This window comes from Oreochromis niloticus, linkage group LG3 (genome assembly GCF_001858045.2).
Source record: "Oreochromis niloticus isolate F11D_XX linkage group LG3, O_niloticus_UMD_NMBU, whole genome shotgun sequence".
In the NCBI taxonomy this organism is placed as follows: domain Eukaryota; kingdom Metazoa; phylum Chordata; class Actinopteri; order Cichliformes; family Cichlidae; genus Oreochromis; species Oreochromis niloticus.
This window is the reverse complement of record NC_031967.2, coordinates 85,412,756-85,428,965: the sequence shown is the minus strand read 5'-3', so window position 1 is coordinate 85,428,965 and position 16,210 is coordinate 85,412,756. Positions and strand designations below refer to the sequence as shown.

Here is a 16,210-nt window from a genome sequence, read left to right as displayed (position 1 = left end):
CCCTGTAATGCATGGCGTTTCAGCAGGTTGAAATTCCTACAGCATAGTGTGAACTGTGAATGCAACACTTCTAGTAGACTAGCAATATTCAACCCACAATGCACCTTGTTGTAAACATATTAAGCTATCATCGTAATGTATGATGTGACATTAGCATGTCTTTCTCAATCCACAAGCATAAAATTGACAATGAAAACCGTCGGTTTAACCCTGCCTGGACTGACAAGTACTTATTCATTTTACCGCAAAATCCAAATGCCAAACCAATGTGTTTAATTTGCAGTGAGTGTGTTGCAGTACTTAAAGACTACAATTTACGAAGGCACCACAATGACAAACACCAGACTGTCTGCAAAAACTTTCCAGAGGGATCTCAGGAGAGAGCTGCAAAAGTACGGAGTTAAATTACATCTTACAGCTGGAGTTGTACTACAATGGATAGGTCATGTACAGCCCAAGAGAGAGCTGCAGCAGCTTCCCTTTGTGTTTGCTGGATCTTGGCGAAGAAGAAAAGACCTTTCACAGATTCTGAAACCGTGAAAGAGTGCATGCTGGCCGTGGTGGATGAGGTGATAAACGACGAAAAAATTAAAGTGTGACATCTGCTATTGAAAACGTACCCCTGTTAGACAGTTCAAATATAAAGTTCTGGCTTCAGACGTGTTTGAAATGCTGTTAGATGACTTGAAGAAAACTGATGTAATGTCTATAGTAGTAGATGAGTCCACAGACAGAACTGATAATGCACAGTTATGCATGCTGTCCATTTTTTTGATGGCAAATGCTTCCGAGAGGAACTGCTCGGCTTACTGCCACTAGAGGAACACACAACTGGCCTGAATGAGCTCAATGTGGGACTACAAGGCAGAGACCAAACTGTCACCGAACTTGTGGAACAGATGCATGCATTCCAAGTCAAGCTGAACCTTTTCGAAACTGACTTGAGCACAGGCCGGTTGCTGCATTTTCCAAAACTCCGCAAATGTATCTCATCACTGACACAAGTCACGGATGTGATCACTGATTTAATTGGGAGGTTGAAAGAGAACTTTTCTGGTCGACTAGATGGACTTACTTTACCCAAAGAGGTGATGAGTTTTGCCAGAGACCCATTTAGGACCTGCAAAGTTTTGGACTGATGTCAATACACACCAGTTCCCTAACGTTAAGAAAATAGCAGTCGTCATCCTCAGTATGTTTGGGTCAACGTACACATGTGAATCAAGCTTTTCACACATGAACTCAATAAAAAGCAACTCTCGTTGTTCACTGACTGACAACACGCTTCACCATTGCCTTCGGATTGCACTGACATCTTATGAGCCAAAAGTTGCCGTTATTGTTCAGAAAAAAAAATGTCACTTGTCCCATTAATAATTTCAGGGTAACTGTAGCCCACATATCAACATAATGTGAAATGTCTAACAGGCCATGCCTAATTACAGGGGTTGATATAAAACAAAACTGTATTACCTCAGTGTGCAGCAGTAAAGTGTGTGCATTCTTATGTGTTACTGCTATGGGTTTGTGCACTGATACAGTCGCTTGCAAAAGTATTCGCCCCCCTTGAACTTTTCCACATTTTGTCACATTGCAGCCACAAACATGAATCAATTTTATTGGAATTCCAGGTGAAAGACCAATACAAAGTGGTGTACATGTGAGAAGTGGGATGAAAATCATACATGATTCCAAACATTTTTTACAAATAAATAACTGAAAAGTGGGGTGTGCATAATTATTTAGCCCCCTGAGTCAATACTTTGTAGAACTACCTTTTGCTGCAATTACAGCTGCCAGTCTTTTAGGGTATGTCTCTACCAGCTTTGCACATCTAGAGACTGAAATTCTTGCCCATTCTTCTTTGCAAAACAGCTCCAGCTCAGTCAGATTAGATGGACAGCGTTTGTGAACAGCAGTTTTCAGATCTTGCCACAGATTCTCGATTGGATTTAGATCTGGACTTTGACTGGGCCATTCTAACACATGGATATGTTTTGTTTTAAACCATTCCATTGTTGCCCTGGCTTTATGTTTAGGGTCGTTGTCCTGCTGGAAGGTGAACCTCCGCCCCAGTCTCAAGTCTTTTGCAGACTCCAAGAGGTTTTCTTCCAAGATTGCCCTGTATTTGGCTCCATCCATCTTCCCATCAACCCTGACCAGCTTCCCTGTCCCTGCTGAAGAGAAGCACCCCCAGAGCATGATGCTGCCACCACCATATTTGACAGTGGGGATGGTGTGTTCAGAGTGATGTGCAGTGTTAGTTTTCCACCACACATAGCGTTTTGCATTTTGGCCAAAAAGTTCCATTTTGGTCTCATCTGACCAGAGCACCTTCTTCCACATGTTTGCTGTGTCCCCCACATGGCTTGTGGCAAACTGCAAACGGGACTTCTTATGGTTTTCTGTTAACAATGGCTTTCTTCTTGCCACTCTTCCATAAAGGCCAACTTTGTGCAGTGCACGACTAATAGTTGTCCTATGGACAGATTCCCCCACCTGAGCTGTAGATCTCTGCAGCTCGTCCAGAGTCACCATGGGCCTCTTGGCTGCATTTCTGATCAGCGCTCTCCTTGTTCGGCCTGTGAGTTTAGGTGGACGGCCTTGTCTTGGTAGGTTTACAGTTGTGCCATACTCCTTCCATTTCTGAATGATCGCTTGAACAGTGCTCCGTGGGATGTTCAAGGCTTGGGAAATCTTTTTGTAGCCTAAGCCTGCTTTAAATTTCTCAATAACTTTATCCCTGACCTGTCTGGTGTGTTCTTTGGACTTCATGGTGTTGTTGCTCCCAATAGAGTCTGTGGTAGTATTGCTACTACCACAGACTCTCTTCAGTTATAACTAATGTATTGTTTTTTATGGAGTTTTTGGTGTGCATTTGTGAGATGTCACCAGATTTAAAAGAGACAAAATGAATAAACATTGCTTGTTTTTCAATACCTTTGTGTTGGTTTGAAATTTATCATGACATGCTGCTTAATGGCAAAAAAAAAAAAAATCTGGCCCAGATAAATTCCTTGTTTTGAAAATCTGGCCCAACCAACTTTTTAGTTGAATAGCCCTGCACTACACTAAAGCTACACAAAAAAGCTGAAGTTTGAAGCTGAAACTGTAAAACTGTGAGTGAAAGAGCTCCAGCGTCTGTCACGTTAGAGGAAACGTTCTTATTTTCACACTGATGAAAGCATCATGCTTTTATTTCATATTGCTTTTATTGAGTCACACTCTGAAACTGTGCTGAACCACAGCTGAACCAGCATCCCTGTACAGCAGACACTTACAGTGCTTGGCTGCTTCCATTGAATTCTCTGCACAGAGGTACAGTTTCCTCTTCTGGTCCCAAAGTACAGAACAACAAGTAAATGATCTGCATTTGTATAGCGCTTTACTTAGTCCCTAAAGACCCCAAAGCGCTTTACACAACATTCAGTCATCCACACATTCACACACTGGTGATGCTACATTGTAGCCACAGCTGCCCTGGGGCGAACTGTCAGAGGTGAAGCTGCCGGACACTGGCACCACCGGGCCCTCTGACCACCACCAGTAGGCAAACATGGGGTTAGTATCTTGCCCAAGGATACAAGGTTTCATACAGCTTTGTTCCAGCAGCATCAGCCACAGAAATGCAGAGAGAATACTTTGGTTGTGTTGTATGATGCTGTGTTTGCATATCTGGTGTCTGTGTTGCTTTGTGAGGATGGATCACTCATCTACTGCAGCTCCAGATAAACAAGCTGGACCTGAACCTGGTAGCTTCACTTAGAAGACACTTGTGACGGGAACGTGCGAGAAGTTGCTCATGGTGGTATTAGCTTCATGTTAGCATTAAGCCTCAGTCACACTCTGCTGTGGACAGGGACAGGTGGACGTGTGATGGAGTAGTCCTTCCTGTTAAACTTCTTCGAGGTGATCTTGAAGCTGCTGCTTGGGGCGCATGCACAGCTGGTTATTGTACTGGAAAGACGAGTCCACGCGCTCACAACAAAGCTCAGTGTGGACGACGCTGTGCTCGCGCCAATGCTGATTGGTTGGAAAGTGGGCAGGAACAGGGAAGAGAGCAACAGCAGCGTTCAGCACAAACATGGAGGATCAAATAGGAAAAGCATGAGAAGCTCAGATGGAGGCTGCAGTGGACACTTTTTATTGTTTTAACACTCGCTTTCACTTCAGCTTCACCAACAACAGCACAAGCAGAGCAGCCCACTAACTGCATGTCTGTGACAGCGCCCCCTGGTGACTGTAAACCACTACAACATGTAGACGCTCGTTTGCTGCTCATTTCTTCGCCACCATCACAGGAGCTCTTTATCCTGTTCTACACTCTCATTGGTTCTTTGTGTGCTTGTTGTTACAACAGTAGTTATTCAGATTGTTCAAAGAAGACAATCAGCTGTAACCAAATGTAGCTCCTACGGCAGTGATGGGAATAACTACTGAAGCAAATCCAGTATGAAAGCTCAGGAATCAGCAGCTCCCACCTCGTTTTCTTTGAACAACTATTTTTAGCTGCTGTGTTTTTGCATTTCTGCAGACCTCAGACATCCTGCTGCTCTGGAGAACTGAAGGGCTCAGCTTTTATCTCCAAGAAACAAAGCTGATCATGGAGACCCAGCAGGTCAGCTGATCTATGGACAGCACCAGCATCTTTAACGAAGTCTAAGAGGTGAGCCGTCTTTGGAAGCCTTTACTGTCTGATAGTGATGTTTAAACAACAGCTCAGAGCAGGATTTGGATCATTATTTTTCATTTGTTCTATTATTATGTTTAGCTTCTCCTTCACAGATATTCTCTGAGATGTTCTCTGAAATGTTTCCCACTGTTGGACAAATGTTTACAGTTTCTTCATAAAGGAGATCTCCTGTGAAGTCCATCTGTGATAATATGTTAAACACTAAATTATGATTCAAAGGTGAATGCACTGACTGTTAATCAATGATGAGAACATAATGAGTAAATATAAAAATGTTTGAGTTTGGCTAAAATGATTAATCAGAAAAAAAGTAAAAAACGATGATGTTAGAGACATGCCAAACTCAGGATTGTACTAAAGTCAACATGCTAATGAATATGGAATGCCAGGACTGCCATAATGAATTAATTAAATACACCATTAAATAATTAATTAAATGTGGCAATAATTAATTAAAATTGGAATTAATTAATTAAATAAATAGTTATGACACATGTAATTAATTAATTATTGACACATTTAATTAATTATTTATGTATTTCACATTTTAATTAATTATTGACACATTTAATTAATTATTTATGTATTTCACATTTTAATTAATTATTGACACATTTAATTAATTAATTATTGACACATTTAATTAATTATTTATGTATTTCACATTTTAATTAATTATTGACACATTTAATTAATTATTTAATGATATATTTATTTATTTCATCTTGGCAGTCCTGGCGCCTGGCTCTCATCATGAATTAATTTTATCTGTCAGCCTCACCCATCAAACTCAGGGGGCGGGGTTAACGCTGATCGACTCAAAACCATTGCTTTGGCCTGGTGGCCATTGTTTATAGCCCACAACAACCGGCAGAACTGAAGTTTGAAAAACCCTGCTTGTGTGTCACCAAATACAGTTCTAATATTTTTTTTATGTAGTGGTTTAATCTTCATATGTGTGGTCGGTTTGTCAAGATGCAGCCTCTTTGCAAAAGTGCTTCGATGATTTCGGAGATGTCTGCCCAGTCTCACGGCAAAGCGTGGGATAGACCCGCTCCCTCGCAAGCAATCGAGCTGTTGTTACCACCGACAAAGCGCAGGCCCCGGTACACAGCTGTAATAACCCCCGCTGACACTGACTTATTTTACTGAGGTTATATTTATCGGGGTGTTATTTCCTGATGTTCTTATGTGTTCTACGTGTTTCAGTCGCCAATTCTGAATTATAACTAACATTAAAAACATGTTTAAGGAGGAGAGAGAGCAAATAAATTCGATTAACAGCTGATCTTTGGGTTTCTGTTCAGTAATCTGCGTGACCTGCGCATAATCGCAGAAGAGAGATAACGTTGGTGTTTCCGTCATGTAGTAACTGCTGGCTTTAACTGTACAAAGGTTGTTCGACACTATGAAACACATACAGACTTCATGATGTTCGACTAATATTTTTATTGTGAATATTAATCATGAGGGTAAACAGCCCTGTTCACCACGGAGCGAGGTCAGCATATCCACGATATCTTCAGCTCTCTGAGTTAACCCAGAGTTTCACAGCTGACTATCTAACTGTCATCTACGAATATGTCACGGGTCATATCAATATGATTTTACAGAAAAGCATCCTTATTACTGCCAACTATTCCAGAGACTTGAAAATCTACGGCATAAAGAACACAAAAATATAGCAGTCTAACGCAACACTGTAACAGAGATGAACCGTCAGTTTGTCGCAGATCAAAGTGGAAAGAAAGTGATTGGTTGGACAGGTGTCCGTGATCTGTGTTATCTGCATTTTCATCAGTGTAAGACTCAGCAGCAGATTAGACTAACAGTTATACATTTAATAAATTACCAAATGAATACACGCAAGAAACGAGCAAACCTGTTCCGACAATTTGAGTTTGTATTCCCTCAGCTGCAGACTCGCTGCTGTTTAAATGTTTGAGAGGAAGATTAGATATAAAGCAAACGTCAAACATAGACTCAGTCTGCGTTCACATTTGATATGAGGCCAGCACGTAAAGTGGCTGTGTCCTGTTTTAAGATCATACATGTAAAATTGTTGTCCAGCAGCTCCGAGTTAACTTAAGTTAACTTGGATAAATTATAGTTAAGGAGTATCACAGATAACACCCATGTGAGCTGTGTGACTGTTCACCACTACACTGAAATCAGTAGGCTATTACTGAAATACACCTGCTATTTCATATAAATAGGGAGGTCCTATTAACATGTTTAGTTTTAAAGGACACCTTCCTGCCTTTAGTCTCATTCATGAGCAGTATTAGTTTTTTATCTAACATCCAGAAGTCTGCACGATGTGTTTCATAGTTTGTAACAAGCCTTTGACAGTTAAACATAACATGACCGAAAAAGCAAAAAAATAAATAAATGAATAAAAAGAGAGAGAGAGAAAAAAATCACACAAATTATATGTTAACCTCATTTATTTTTAGTTAAGTAAACTCTAAAAATTCTAACAGACAGCTGGTGCTTAGAATACAGTTGAATAACTATTAAAAAACAGATGATATAATATTTCTGTCCAGGTTGCAGTCTGCATTATGAACATGTAGTTGGAAACTCTGCTCCTCTCGGTGGAACTTCGCCTTCTCTTTCCTCTTTGTATAAAAACATTTTAAAATTCAGTTTAATCTCAAAATTCACTGTTAAATCCGAAACACACCAAATAAAGAAAAGCGAATAGTTCAGTCTAACACATGTGCCAGTGAACCATTAAACGTCTGTAAAACTCTGCAGTTATGAAACGTAACTTTAGCCTCAGCCAAACCGATTTGCTCAGTTGTAAATAAAACAGTGAAGTAAACGTGACCCGACAGACAAAACCTGAGTGAATTAAGTCCAGCGTTTAACCACTGAGAGCTAAAACTCAGGTGAGGTTTCAAAGCTGTGTGCGGTGATTGGACATCAGCCGCTGATAAAGTGGCTTCGCCTATAAAGTGCTCTGTAGGGAAACAAGCTCCAGCAGCTCTGCGCTCGGGAGAAATACTATATTTACTTATCTTATGCAGAAAAATGCGCTGACATTGCGTTATATCGAGCACCGGCTGCCCAGTTAAACTGTGACTATCACCAGGTAACGTGGGCGTGTTTCTTGAATTAGCAGCAGGTGTTAAACAGCTGACAGGTGAGGAGGAGGATGCATGCAGGTAAACTGATGGTCTGTTGAGCTGATCGCTGGTGTCGTGAGAAAAATGTCAGCTCGTTCTTTATGTTACAGAAGCACAGACACACAAGACCAGGTGGAAAGAGACGATCGTTCGGTGAAAATGAGAATCTGTGAATGCAACATGTGGAACACGGAGAGTGGAATATGTAAACAAACCGGTTGACGTAACCCCCTCGGTGCACTCTGCATGCTGACTGTTAGCAGAGCAGTGAAATCTCTGAAAACATCTGAGCACTTTTGCAAACATGTTCTATGTTGACAACCTGACCAGACATGTGAAGATTACGGCGCGACATTCGCGGCTAAAACACTGTTAAAAGTGTAGTTGGTGACAGAAAAACGGGGTATTTTAAAACTACACCACCACCATTGCTGCCTGTGATTTGAAATGCATTCTGGGATACCTGGCTGCCTCAAGTCTACAGAAGCAATCGATTATCTAGGATCGACCTGTTTTGACTTACTTTGCACGGCAACCAATCAAATGTTAGAGAAGCTGCATGGGCAGCGTTAACCCCACCCCCTGAGTTTGATGGGTGAGGCTGACAGATAAAATTAATTCATGGTGAGAGCCAGGCGCCAGGACTGCCAAAATGAAATAAATAAATATATCATGAAATAATTAATTAAATGTGTCAATAATTAATTAAAATGTGAAATACATAAATAATTAATTAAATGTGTCAATAATTAATTAATTAAATGTGTCAATAATTAATTAAAATGTGAAATACATAAATAATTAATTAAATGTGTCAAAAATTAATTAATTACATGTGTCATAACTATTTATTTAATTAATTAATTCCAATTTTAATTAATTATTGCCACATTTAATTAATTATTTAATGGTGTATTTAATTAATTCATTATGGCAGTCCTGGCGTTCCATAAATGAAACCTGAACTGACTGAAATGTGAAGTGAAGATTATTCAGATGTGAAAGAGAGAGAGGGGGTGATAATAGGGTGAAGCTGAAGATCAGTGAAGGGCATGTAAACAACTGATTGGCTGAGTAGATATCAGACCGACAGTTTCAAAGTTTTCCCTGTGCATTATAACTTTAAAGAGCTGCGACATTTATCAAGGAATCCTGCTTTCCGGATTATTTCCATGAACACTGAGCTGGAACACATCTACAGTGCTGGAAATGCCCATCTCACCACCAACCTCTCTGTGTACGTTCACTTTTTAACCCTTTGTGAAACAATAAAGGTGTAAAACTGAGTATTAAACTATGTTAGTGCAAACACCTCTAATAGGTTGGTTTAGTCTTTCCAAGTCATAACTTCCCTTGGAGTCTGCGGTCCAGGCTCCTAAAACCATCCTAGTTTAACAAGCACTACAATCTAGAGGAGAGCTCCACTAACAGGTGTGACTGATAAGATCTGACCTGCAAGGATACTCATGTTTATTTCTATCAGGACAAGCAGTGAAGACATGGACATCAAGTCTGTCAGGCTGCCCGAGTCCCCTCACCCACATCAGCTCAGAACTCTGCATTATCTACTGAGTCAGACTCAGAAGATCAGGGATCAGAAGTTCTAAAAAGAGCAGAACTAGACTTCCTGTATAGAGGTCTATTGGCCTACTGGTCCACAGTGTCAGCACAACTTTCACATCATATTCATCTCAGCACAACTTAAACATGGTGACTGACCTCAGAGTTTCAAATCGACATCGTGGATTCTCCAGAAGAACACACAGCTGCTTCACTCCTGAATCCTGCAGGTTGTTGTAGTCTCCACTCAGGTCCAGCACTCTGGGATATGAGGGGTTAGACTTCAGTGCTGCTGCCAGATAATCAAAGCTGATCTCTGACAAACCACAGTCCTTCAATCTGTGCAAAAAATGAAAGATGTAAGTTTACTAGACAAAGTGTGTGCTTGAAATCATTCAGTGTTTCACACTCTCTTCAGAGCTTAAGAAAGTTCAGAATGTAGAATCTTAGAAAACGGAAACTCCAAACAGCAGAAGCCAACAGGAAGCAGCTTCAAACAACCAAGAGAAAAAAATGACTTTTTCACATTAAAGTCGTACAATTATAATAAAAACATGAAAAGTTGTCAAGTTTTGCTGTGTGAAATAAAAAAAAAACACTGAACAGGAATCCTCAGAGTGCAAAACAAAACAAACTTCCAGTTCAGGTGGCCGACAGTGGGACTGTGGTGAAGCCTCTACACCAAGCCTCTTCAAATGGCGGCCCGCAGGCCACATGCGGCCCAGAAGCAACCTCCGAGTGGCCCTGCTCGTGGTCCTCGCAGAAACGCAGAGAAAATGAAAAAAAAAATTCCTACAGCATAGTGTGAACTGTGAATGCAACACTCCTAGTAGCCTAGCAATAATCAACCCACAATGCACCGTGTTGTAAACATATTAAGTTATCATCGTAATGTATGATGCGACAACAGCATGTCTTTCTCAATCCACAAGCATGAAATTGACAATAAAAACCGTCGGTTTAACCCTGCCTGGACTGACAAGTACGTATTCATTTTACCGCAAAATCCAAATGGCAAACCAATGTGTTTAATTTGCAGTGAGTGTGTTGCACTCACTATTTAAAGTAAGCACTGAGAGAAATTTAGTAATGCCAACATATTAAAAGAACAATATTTGTCTCTTATATATAATACATTTATATATAAAGTGTCAAAGGAACCTGTCTTTTAGTCAAGATTTAAGGTGACAGGAAATATAAATAAATGCAGCTTGAATCTTTACTGAAGCTCAGTATTTGAAACAGAGTTAATTCACTGCTGTAATAACTAATAATGATTGAAATAATAACTTTAATATTGGCCATATTATATTTACATTACCAAAGTAAGATGACTTTAGTCTCATGAACAACATTAGGTAATTTTTATTTACTAGCTAAGCTTAAAATGACTGTTCAGTACAGAAGTGAAGCCCAATAATCATGATTTCACAGTCCCGTGGGCTCAACCTCAGATACTTATCAAATCAAAGCTCATGTAGAAACAAACAAACAAATGAAGAAAATATATTCTCCTTCATTTCTGCCAAATTAAGCTGTATGACACGTTTCCAGTGGTTAGTATCATGGTTGCTAGGCAACCTGGGCAGCGCATTTCACAAGCCTACAAGTCTCGCACTTCTGGCCTTAGCGGTCTTTGAGTACGCAGCCCTTGTGGACTGTTAAGGCTGCGTACTTTAAGGCTGCAGAACCTGAATTGGGACACAGCCTATGTGCAGCTGGCTGTGAGACCAGTGCTCAGGGACCATCTACAAAGTGCAACACTGAAAGAACATCACACACAAATTTGCTTCCAGCACTTTCACACAAACATCTGCTGTCATTATTTTCACCAAACTCTGTGGATCCTTTATTGCAAATTCAAATGTGATTCAAATGGTCAGACAAAAGAGGATTATGAGGAAACATGATGAAATGTTGTGTATTAGCAGGAAGTTATTGAATCATTTTCCTTAGAAACCAAACAAAATGATTGACAAACATGTTTCTTACAAACTCAGCGTTGGACTTTGATCAGCAGGATAACCCTGATGTTTAAAGGCATTTTAGTCCCGCTGTATGAGAGTCAAGTTATTACTCAATATTTATGGATGATGTTCTAAATTAGACTCAAATATGTGACAGACATTTAATCCCATTTCAGTTTGGCCTCATCCTGGGCCGGATTATCCAACACACACCTCTGACCACAGGCCCAGGGGCCACGCACAGCTGGGCTCCATCCAAGAGACAGGAAACTAAACCAACACAATAATAAAGAGCACCATGTGATCTTCTTACATTTTAGCTCTTCAAGCCAAACATAGTAAAAACTGAGCATATATATGTTTCCTGATAAAATGATGTGACTTTCTCCCCTCTGCTGCCGAGGCTGTTAGTCTCTCCCAAACTCAGCTACAGGACTTCCACATGAATGAAAGCAGCAGAACTGACTTTACAAATGAAAGAGGAAGAGGAGAAGAAGAGGAGAGGGAGGCCACCCTGACCACCACTCCAGCTGAAAACATCACACTTCCATTAAAGTTGGTGAGAAAATGTTGAGCAGGATGAGCTGCTGGCTAATCTGGAGGCTGTAGCAGCAGCTCACAGTCACAGTGGATTTCCACTCATGAAAAAGCTCTGGCTGCTTCATTTCTCATTTCATATCAGAGACTTTAAAGCTTCATTGAAGCTGTACTGTGATGCTTCATTTCCATATTAAACCTGATGTGCTCTGTATTGTGTTATGCAGGTCATGTAAACAGGAATAAGCAGCTCATTTCACGATAAAAGGTTGGAACTGTAAAGAAAACAAACAGAGCTCATAAACTGAAACAGAACTGATTTCATTTTTGCAGCTGGAACATTTTAGTTGTTCCTTTTTAATACATACATAATTATATTTACAATAAGACATATCATTCCCCTTTTCGTGTCAGGTACCACCACAGTTCACTTCTATAAAACTTTACTTCAGATTTGTTTTCATGCTTTGATCGAGCCATGAGTGCCGTTTCCCCTGTGTCCAGTCCATGTCCAGTGCCTGTCTCTGTGCAGCTTTTAATCTGATGTGAATAAGGTAGAAATGGAGGAAGAAGAAAATGATTACATCAATAAACATGCAGCTATCAACCCAAATGGTGAGGTGGTGGTTAGTTATTATTGTTGTTGTTTATGAGCCCCTACATTTACCTACATTCAAATATATTCTCCAGCTACAATAGTGTCTCTGTTCCTAAAAGGATTTCATGAATGTGTTATTGTTCATTTCACATCTATATGAAACAAACAGGAAGTGAGATTTATTCTTCATGATCACAAACTGTTCGTGCATGTAAACTTGAGATCTGTGTGGAGCAGCTGAATTGTAGTGAATAAATAAAAGTATATTTACGGCGGCCGGTAGAGACAAAACATGTACAAACCCCGAAGCACGTAAAAACTCCAAAACACGTAAAAACTCCGAAGCACGTACAAACTACAAAACACATACAAAACACAACAGAAGTGCTCCAGGATGCTAGGCGCAGTGCTGAGCTTTTGTTACCTAGTGGCTGCACAAGCCAGGAAGTACCAATGACCAGATTTGGTGTGTGGTAGTACCAGGTAAATGAACATTTTTTAAAATTATTTGAATATTGTGGGATTAGAGAAATATTTTACTGCTATTGTTCATAATCATCATCATTACCATTGCATTAATAACATAATCTACAGCATTGATATTGCATTCAGATGTTTAAACATATTGGCACCCAATTAGCCTTTATTACAGGTGCAGTTATAACCACTTTAAACTGTTGAGTTAAATCTATAATCTTAAATGCTTATATGCTGATCATATTGCATTATATAAGAAAGGCCTAACTCTGAGTACACTCTGTGCCAAAAAGTGATGACAGGAAACTGCATGGTTTTGCAGAGCCTGCTTTTGCAGCAAGAATGAAGTGAAAGTAAAACCAACTAGGCTGTTTGATCGAAACTTAAAGTGTGTGTGACGTCTATATAAATGACTAGGCTTCCTGTTTGTGCTTCAGACCTGAGCTTGTGTGTTCGTGTGTTCAGGTCTCCATATTCCGGAATATGTAAATTAAAGATCATTTTAAAGTAAAAGACCACTTTTGAGCCGTTTCTTTCTTGGCCCTAAGAATACTAAAGAACCGGAATTAACAATATATATGAGTGATTGTGTATAAATACACAAACAATACATATATGCTTTCAATTTTGTAATTTAAGTGATCTAGGTAGCTCTGTTTTGGAAGTTCAGTTAACGCTAGAAATGTGTTTTGGAGTTTGTACGTGCTTTGTCTCTAGGGGCCACCATATATATTTATATACAAACAAATATAAATAAAACCACGTTTTTTTTACATTAGTATTTCCTTTTGTGCATAATTTTATATTGTTGTTAATAATAAATTAATTAAAGCAACAAAACAACCTGAAAAGCCGGTTGGGAGCCAAGCCAAAAGAGTGAGCCGAGCCGAAAGAGCCGGTTCTCTAAAAAGAGCCGGAAATCCCATCACTATTATTTACCATCAGTTACTGTGTGACTGAACCATGTTGGTGTTGGAAGCATGGCGTTTAGTTTTAATACCACATGGCAACATTAAGACGTGAATCTATACAGTAACACTGTGATTTGTTACAGTAAGGAGATGGTTGAAGGGAACGATGAGGGGATACTGCAAAAGCAGCAACAGAAACCCAGGAGACAAAGCTGAGGTCTGGGTTCCTCAATGCTACACACAGCCTCCTGATCCTTTACTTTAGTAAGCACACAAATATCCCCTAGTACACTTACTTCAGAAACTCTATTAAACTCATTTCAAGTTCACTTCAGCTTTAAATCACCCACAACATCAGCACACATGAGCAAACAAAGTAACTCACACAGCTACTGTTCAAATTTAGTCATCTTTAATACAAATATACCTCATTATTGTACATCTCACAGCTACCTGCTCATTGAATTCAACAATACTTCTGTTTTAACATTAAAACAAAATATGTGACTGTAAAAAAGTCTTCAGACAGTAATTAAGAATCTTCTAAGCCACCCAAAGATAAAGAAAAGTTCATCTGCCAATTCTATAAACCTTGGTTGTTTATGCAATAATATCATTCAATGATCAGCAGTGGGGATGTTTGGATCCTGACCTGAGAGTTTCCAGTGTACAATGTGGACTCTGCAGTGCAACAGACAGAAGCTTCACTCCTGAATCCTGCAGGTCATTGTTACTCAGGTCCAGCTCTTTCAGACTAGAGGACTGGGAGTTGAGAACTGAGGACAGAGCATCACAGCTTCTCTTTGAGAGTTTACAGCCACTCAGTCTGGAAAAACAAACAAACAAATTAATTACATCAGTCAAATGAAACATTTTTTAAATGCCAGCATGCAATGCAATTATTGGTTAACTAAATAGTCAAAGTCAAAGTCAAAGTCAACTTTATTTGTCAATTCTGCCATATGTACAGGACATACAGAGAATAGAAATTCCGTTACTCTCAAACCCTAGAAGAAGTAGCAATGAACATTTAAATATAAGAGAGAGATTAAAAATGCAAGTAAAATAATTAAAAAGTAAAATTTGAATAAATAATTAATTAATAAATAGCTTCATTAAAACACAATTGTCCTTCTACATCAGCACTTACTCCTTGTAAGCTCAACCTGCTCCACCTTCTGAGTCAGAAGACATTAAAACAAACTGTAAATCTAGTAGAAACGTAATTTCTGACTCATGATTGGAAATGTAATCTTCTCAAATCCATTTGTACATTTAGAGCCTGATACTGAAATATAGCAGCACGGACATTCACAGAGCAAAGGGTTCTTGATGATCGGAGCTGACTTGGCCCTGGCTTATCGAAGATTAAAGAAAGCGGAATCAGCTGTTCAAAACCCCACAAGGCTGCTCGCTGTGATTGAAATGATGGGATGAGTCGTGACTTCTCAAAATGGGCTCATTGAAAGCAGCACGGATAAGATCTTGGAGAAGCTCGACGCTGTCAATAGCACTCAGACTATGCTCGTTGAGCACAAAATTGATAACATCTCGGAGAAGCTCGCAGCTCTCCAGCGGGAGATTGAGAGACTAGTAGCGGACTGTTAGATCAGCTGTGAAATTGGCATGCAGTTGTTCGCACCAGAGAAAACCACCATCATTTCATGTGGCTAACATACCGGCGCCAGCTGTGGTCTCATAACAAATTCTCACCCTGATAACAAACAGTGTTTAGGCTGTTCCTTCCCATCCTAAGCAAGGCCACCTGGGTCGACTGTTTACTTAGCCTGGCAGGGCAAAGGACACTCTCTCAGCTAAACTCAGGACACACACATATACACATGCAGATATACACTCATCCCCCCCTCCCCTTCCAAACACCTTCAAAGCTTATTCCCTCCCGATGCAGACAGTGGATCAAAGGGACCAGTGCATATGCTTCAGGCCCGGATGCGCTGTCTACACTGGCTGTCTCTCACCTTTTACCCATGCCTGTTGCTTGTCATGTGTTTCTATGGTGTATTAAGAGTTTTCATGTGCTCTGCGCTGAGGTGGGTTTTTTTTCTGTTCACAAACTGATCTCCCTGTTGGAGCTCAGTCTGGGGGGAGTTCTTTTTTCTCCTCATCTTTCCTGATGTTGTGCATTTTCCGCTGTTCGGTTCCGGGTCGCTGCTCGTGCGGCTAACCAGCCGGCTACCTAGCCTGACCTGTCTCCCCAATGTGATGTTTGTGTATTGTATGTACGGTTGGCAAGGTCAGTATCCTAATTGCCCCTTGGAAATAAATACAGTGTTCTGAATCTGAATCTGAAAAGATTACAGAAGACGACTGTTCAG

The 16,210-nt window shown here is 40.0% G+C and overlaps 1 protein-coding gene across 1 annotated transcript in view; it reads right to left on the bottom strand.

Annotated features, from left to right (window-relative positions):
• The window catches only part of LOC109199520 (NLR family CARD domain-containing protein 3-like), an 87,469-nt gene that overhangs the window by 54,232 nt on the left and 17,027 nt on the right, over window positions 1-16,210 (bottom strand). The window contains exon 6 of the mRNA XM_025905275.1: window positions 14,527-14,700. Coding sequence (XP_025761060.1) covers window positions 14,527-14,700 — 174 coding nt within the window. The remainder of the gene's footprint in view (window positions 1-14,526; window positions 14,701-16,210) is intronic.